The 6,000-nt window shown below is 38.5% G+C and overlaps 1 protein-coding gene across 1 annotated transcript in view; it reads right to left on the bottom strand.

Annotated features, from left to right (window-relative positions):
• LOC129233537 (paired box protein Pax-5-like) overlaps positions 1-5,691 on the bottom strand; it is a 29,289-nt gene extending 23,598 nt beyond the window's left edge. Inside the window, exon 1 of the mRNA XM_054867549.1 lies at positions 5,637-5,691. Coding sequence (XP_054723524.1) covers positions 5,637-5,691 — 55 coding nt within the window. The remainder of the gene's footprint in view (positions 1-5,636) is intronic.
• Positions 5,692-6,000: the final 309 nt, after the last annotated feature.

Below are 6,000 nucleotides of genomic sequence, written 5' to 3' on the forward strand. Positions count from 1 at the left end.
CAAATGGAACGGAAATGGTCAAGAAATTGGCACCCGTGGTGGTACTGGTAATTTTTTACAATAGGTAGCACGAGGTATATCCATAAAAAAAGAAATGGTAATTAGGTTTCGGTAATAAAGATTAAGATTTTTATGGCCGATATCCACCAGTACACTAATCATAAAGATTATTTACAGCGTGTAACATTAATTTCTTATCAAACTTAAAGATGGGTATTAGTAATCTGTAAATATTAAAGACGATTAGATGACGTTTCGCTGTTTAAGTTAATCTATATAGGCGTTTTTTAATGTAAAAACATAATTTTACACACAAAAAAAAATCTTTTTTTAAAATATCAAGTTTGCTTGAGTTAATGCCTGAAATAATAAAATCAAACCGCAGAAGATTTGTAACTATGACGAAGAAAATTTCACTATCTAAATAAATATTAAAAACAATTGTCGTCACAGAGATCTAAAAACCCAGAGCAGCATCAGTTTTGTTGAAATGAGGATAATATGCTATTCGTGATTGCTCAATAACCCTATGATAAACCACAGGACTACTGCAAACACAAGGAGTGTGCATAATGACAATATGTTATTTATTCGATGCTATTTTTATCTAAACGTAATATTTAGATGGGATACCAAAATAAGGTGTAAGGCACAAAATTGCAAAAGCAAAACACATTTAAAAAAAAAAATGCAATACAACCTACCTATCATTTTTGGAGCGCGTTGAATTTTTTTCTTCTGTATTTCGATTTTTTGAAAGATTTTTTGACTAATTTAAGGAAGAAAACGTTTGCTATGGACACCAATAATAGATATGCGTTGTGCAACCACAGAGACTCACAAGCCTTCTGTAGGAGCCCCTGCCCCTGGCACCTTCTAAAAATATGGTGCTGTCTACAATGGCTCCGCTGCGAACAGCCCCTTCCCTGATTATGGTCCAGGGCCTTGATATGGCCTTCCCTCAAAACCATTCCTACAAATGAGAGTGGGACGATTTCGAGAAAGGTTTATAATGGCTAACTCATCATTGTTGACGAATGAAACTTTCCTGAGGTTCCCTCTGGTGTTGCATGGCTTTCTCCGATGCAGTCTGCTTCCCTCAGGGGAGCAGACAGATCGGAGAAAGCCATGGGTCTTGAGAAAAAGATAAGCAAACTAAACCAGGGCCTGAAACCAAACTAGCAAGGAGGATGGAGGTCCCAAGTCAGCGTTCCTGTACACAGGCGCGAAAAGCTTATCGGCTATCATCAAGGGAAGCGCTTATGAGGTGGGGTGCTAATCGATTGTTTAATCAGTCGCCTAGTGCGAGGTGACCCGGTGGCCCGTCTACGGGCAAGGCCTTTCCACAAGGAAAAAAAGCTTTCTTTCGGCAAGTACGAGTCAGCGGTTTTAAAGAAGATGGGGGGCTTCCTAGGGTTTTACAATGATTTGAAAACCGTTTACAAAAATGAGTGAACCAATCTTGGATTTTCCTATGTCGCCCAGTGGTTTGATTTTGCATCTTCTAGGCGACAGAATTTTTTCACTACGCGACATTGGTGTCGCGTAGTCCCAATGTTAAAAAATGCTCTGTGGAACCTGTATGGATTGACCCTTATGTGAAATTACGAGAATTCAAAGAACTAGATAAACGACTAAATGATACAAAATCAAGTAAAATTGACATTTATTTCAATTTAAAAAAATGTACATTTCAGCATGTACTTCATAAACATGCTTTTGAGAAAATCAAACACGAAAGAAATGGTTAGTTCTGCTAAACTTACAAAATAAAAAGAAGTAACTAATGAAATTTTACCTTAGTTCAAGTTACTCTAGTAAAAAAAATACGCTGATACCAATGATTAAAATTTAGTAGCATCTAAAAGACACTTCAATATATTATGTAAAAAAAAATGAGTAAATTTAGAGCATTCCCTCATTTTCAAAAAAACATCTGAAATAGAGGAAAAAATGAAATTTTTGGAAATTTTCGATTTTTTTAAGTACAATTTCGTCATCAAGAAATTCATAAACAGTTACTAAATTAGAGCAGATAGTTAGTTATAGATAGTTTTTCAATCTGAATCACTTTTATTGTTATTTTTTCATTAAAAGAGCTAGAAGAGTGATTTAAAATCTGAAGTAAATTGACAAAATTTCAATCTTTGTTAATATCTCAGATTCAAAAAAAGATCCTAGTAAATTTTACTTTACTCTTTCTCAATAGAGATTTGTTTATAGAATGCGGAAATATTTATTTTTTAAGTGTACGTTTATAACTTATGAAGTTATTGAGTCACAAACTGGCAGCAATGAACTCTGAAAATTTAGGCTTAGCGTAAGCATCAACTTCTAATTTCAATAACAATGCAACAAACAGTTGTTAAACTTTCATACTTTGCATTCCCTCATAGATATGCATGGTTTACCTAAATAAAAATTTTCTTTGAAATCTGTGACATGTCAGCCACAGCTGATTTGCTCATTTCGCATGGAATGACCCAATTGCGAAGAACATAAATTGAATTCAAGGCGTCAAATTTCAAATGAATGCCAGGGCTGATTGTTGGACGTTGTGTGCTGGATGTTGGATGTTGTGTGCTGGATGTGGATGTTGTGTGCTGGATGTGGATGTTGTGTGCTGGATGTGGATGTTGTGTGCTGGATGTGGATGTTGTGTGCTGGATGTGGATGTTGTGTGCAGGATGTGGATGTTGTGTGCTGGATGTGGATGTTGTGTGCTGGATGTCTGAAGATAATTGTGTGAAGTCAAGAGGGTCGGGTATAAATCAAGCCGATTCTGGGGGACATGGACGAGGAACCGGAGTGGTCAGTCCCCACCACCGTTCAGGGTCGCTTGAACTTAAGGTGGTCGTTTGGAAAGAATTCACCACTTTTTTTTTTTTTTTTTTTTTTGCTTTATTTTGTATATCAATTACAAAAAAAGCACTTATTTTCACGATCTGCGATTTTTCGCGAAAATAAAGATATCGGTGATTGAAACTTTCGCGAATTTTGTATGAACAATAACTTAATTAATTAATTAATGGGGTTGTTTCCATCAGTCAAAAGTACTACTTTTAGTCAGTAAAGTTGATAGAATGAGCAAAGAAAAAAAAACATGAAGCGAAAAAAATCCTTTATTTTCAAAACGCTTGATTTTTAATTAATTTTTTTAAAATGTCCGATTTTTCAAATAAGGCGTGGTCTTTACGACGTCACAAGTGATGAACCTTGGCGCGCTAGTCCTTTGGCACGCTTAATGCTTACACTTGCTGTCTACCACGTTTCCACGATATGATAATTAAGAAGTGAATTAAATATTGCGCTCTACGCTTGCTATCAACCATACCGTTGCCAGTACATGTGAATAAAGAAGCAAATTAAATATTGCCCTCTGCGCAAATTGCATCAGTGAATGGCACTTCATCATTTGTGATGGCGTGAATTTTGCTTGAACAATAAATAAATGAATTATTTCGCGAATGTTAAATGGTCGTGATTTTAACGTGCTTTTGAAAACCGGTTAAGGTCGTAGACCTGGAGGGGGGGGGGGGGTGTCACTTTTGTGATTTTACAATTGTGTCTGGACACAATCATAAAAGCAGTGCGCATGGCTTTATTAGTTTGCGTTAGATTATTCCCCTCGGAAATTATATATTATTTTGGCACTTTTCGTAAACATTCTTCAAGGAGATTTATAACACGTAATTCAGGTCGGAGTCACAAAGCTCGCTTAGCCCCACGCACCCCCTTGAAGAGACAGAATAAGTGACGTTTTGCTTTGAAAAAAACGATTATCCTAAGTTTGATTGCACTCTTTCTCTCTCCGAACTTTATCAAGGAGTTTAGCATTTTTCTGTACTTCTGAAATAAACAAGCAACTGCGTGATCGATTTAGTAGCCATTTCATATCCATTTCAAGAAAAGAAATTCTGAAAATACAAAGCAAATGTCCAACTGTGATTTGTTTTGCAGGAAAAAAAAAATGTTATTATTAGAGTTTTGTTAAAACATATTAAATAATTTGCCATGGATGCTCACCCCCCCTAAGAGCTAGAGCTAACCCCCCCTAAATATCGTGAAGACCCCTCCAAAGCAAGAGCCCCCCCCCCCCAAAAAAAAAGGGAAAAATACCCTTCAAAACACCTTCCTAAATTTTTAATGGCGCAGTCTGCGCCATGACCCCCCTAGGTGGGCACCCCTGAATTTGCTCTTATTACGTAGAGCATGTAAAAAGCTGTAAGTTGGCTCTCTCAAGCCAGTGCTAAGGCAGAACTATATGTAAAAGTCCGACAGCCCGTTTATGGCTCCAGAGACTGAAGTTTCGTTCTTGTTACGGTCTCATCAGTCTGGAAAAGTCAATAACCGAGCTGGGGGCAGATCTAGAGAGTAGTTTACGCTAGAACAAATACTCTTTAGCGCGGTAAAGCCCCGGTTTCCTAGCAGCGAAGTCGCCGATCTTCGGCGTCGTTCCTCGCCGTGACGCTCAAATAAAAGTCAAGTGATCCCGGCATGGCCATTCACGACGTCGATTTAGCTCGGGCGCGCATGCGCAGAAGGATCAAGTTTTCCCCTCGGCGAGGAGCGACGCCGAAGATTGACGACTTCGCTTCTAGGAAACCAGGGCTTAAGAGAGAGTTATCAGTGATCGGGCTTACAGGAAGGGGGATGGGGTGTGAAAATAGAGGGAATAAAAAAAAAGTGTTTTAGGGCTCACATTAGTATTTACATATTTACAAAGGCGGCTCGTGCGGGAAGGAGGGCAACTGCTGCCTCACAAGGATAGGGGCTTTGCCCTATCACTTTTCAAAGTTAAAGATTAATGATCGATTGAAAAATGATTTATATTGTGGATTGATTTATTTCACGAAACTAAAAGCTACAATTGCCAAATAAATGAAATTTTCTCGACCTTTTTCATAAGAATGGAACTTCAAAATGGAAGGTGGAAAGTCTACAGTTGCCATCCGTCCCGATTTTTGATGCCATATTCCACATTTTTTGAAGTTATTAAATCAGTTATATTTAGTATCAGTAATATAGCTCGATTTTACAAAAAAGAAAAAAAAAGCTTCAGGGGCCACGCCCCTAACCCCTATATTTCTTTTGACTTTTGGGTCCCCGTGCAAAAAATTATCAGGGCCCCTATCCGCCCATTTTTTATTCATATTTTTTTTGATTTAAAATATTTGTTTGAACATCACAGATTGGCGGCTCCTGATAAATTACTTCTATTAAGATTCCCTGACATTTTTAAGTTGGGTTGAGCTTCGGTTTTTCTTCATATGTTTGCTAAAATGTGAAACCATTTTAAAATCTGAGCATAGATTTTTTTATTTTTTTAAAAAGTTTTTCCGGCCGTGGGCCCCTTAGTAGTGTGCTCACCCCCCCCCCCCTCCCCACACTTTGACTCCATGTTAATTCACGATTAAGATGCACCACAATCAAGAAGAGAAACACGCTACTTCATTATAGCAGACATAGGAAATAAGCGGCATTTAGCCCCAAGATGGCGGACGTGTCCCGATCAAAGGCTTCAGTCGTGTTAAATGAGCATTCATTGTGAGCAAAAAAAAAATTATTTTACTAGTTTGTTCAAACGTAAGATTTTGGAGGGGGAGCTCAGAGCTCCAGTCAAGGAAAACTCTCACCGGTGCCAGCTCCTTGTCCTGAATCCGCATCATCATCCGCTGATGCAGCGCCCATTGGGTTGAGCATATCCAGTCGGTTGAAGCGTAGACGCAGCGCGAGAACCGGTCCCTTGAAGTCCCAGCAATTCCTTACTACGCAGAATAGAAGTAGAAAAGACTTGTTTCTGCAGAATCCGAAACTCGAATGCGGGGAGGGGAGGGGGAGTTAGAGGTTTCAAGCCACTGAAGTTGAGAGCTGCAAAAAACTGGTAGATAAGGTAATTTTATTTCACAAGTGAGAGTTTGCAGTTTGGTTCCCTCGTAAATTGAAGGCGAAGCTTAAGTATTAAGTAGTACGGGAAGTACGCCCAAGTGGGTACTCTAA

Source organism: Uloborus diversus, unplaced genomic scaffold (genome assembly GCF_026930045.1).
Source record: "Uloborus diversus isolate 005 unplaced genomic scaffold, Udiv.v.3.1 scaffold_505, whole genome shotgun sequence".
NCBI classification, from domain to species: Eukaryota; Metazoa; Arthropoda; class Arachnida; order Araneae; family Uloboridae; genus Uloborus; species Uloborus diversus.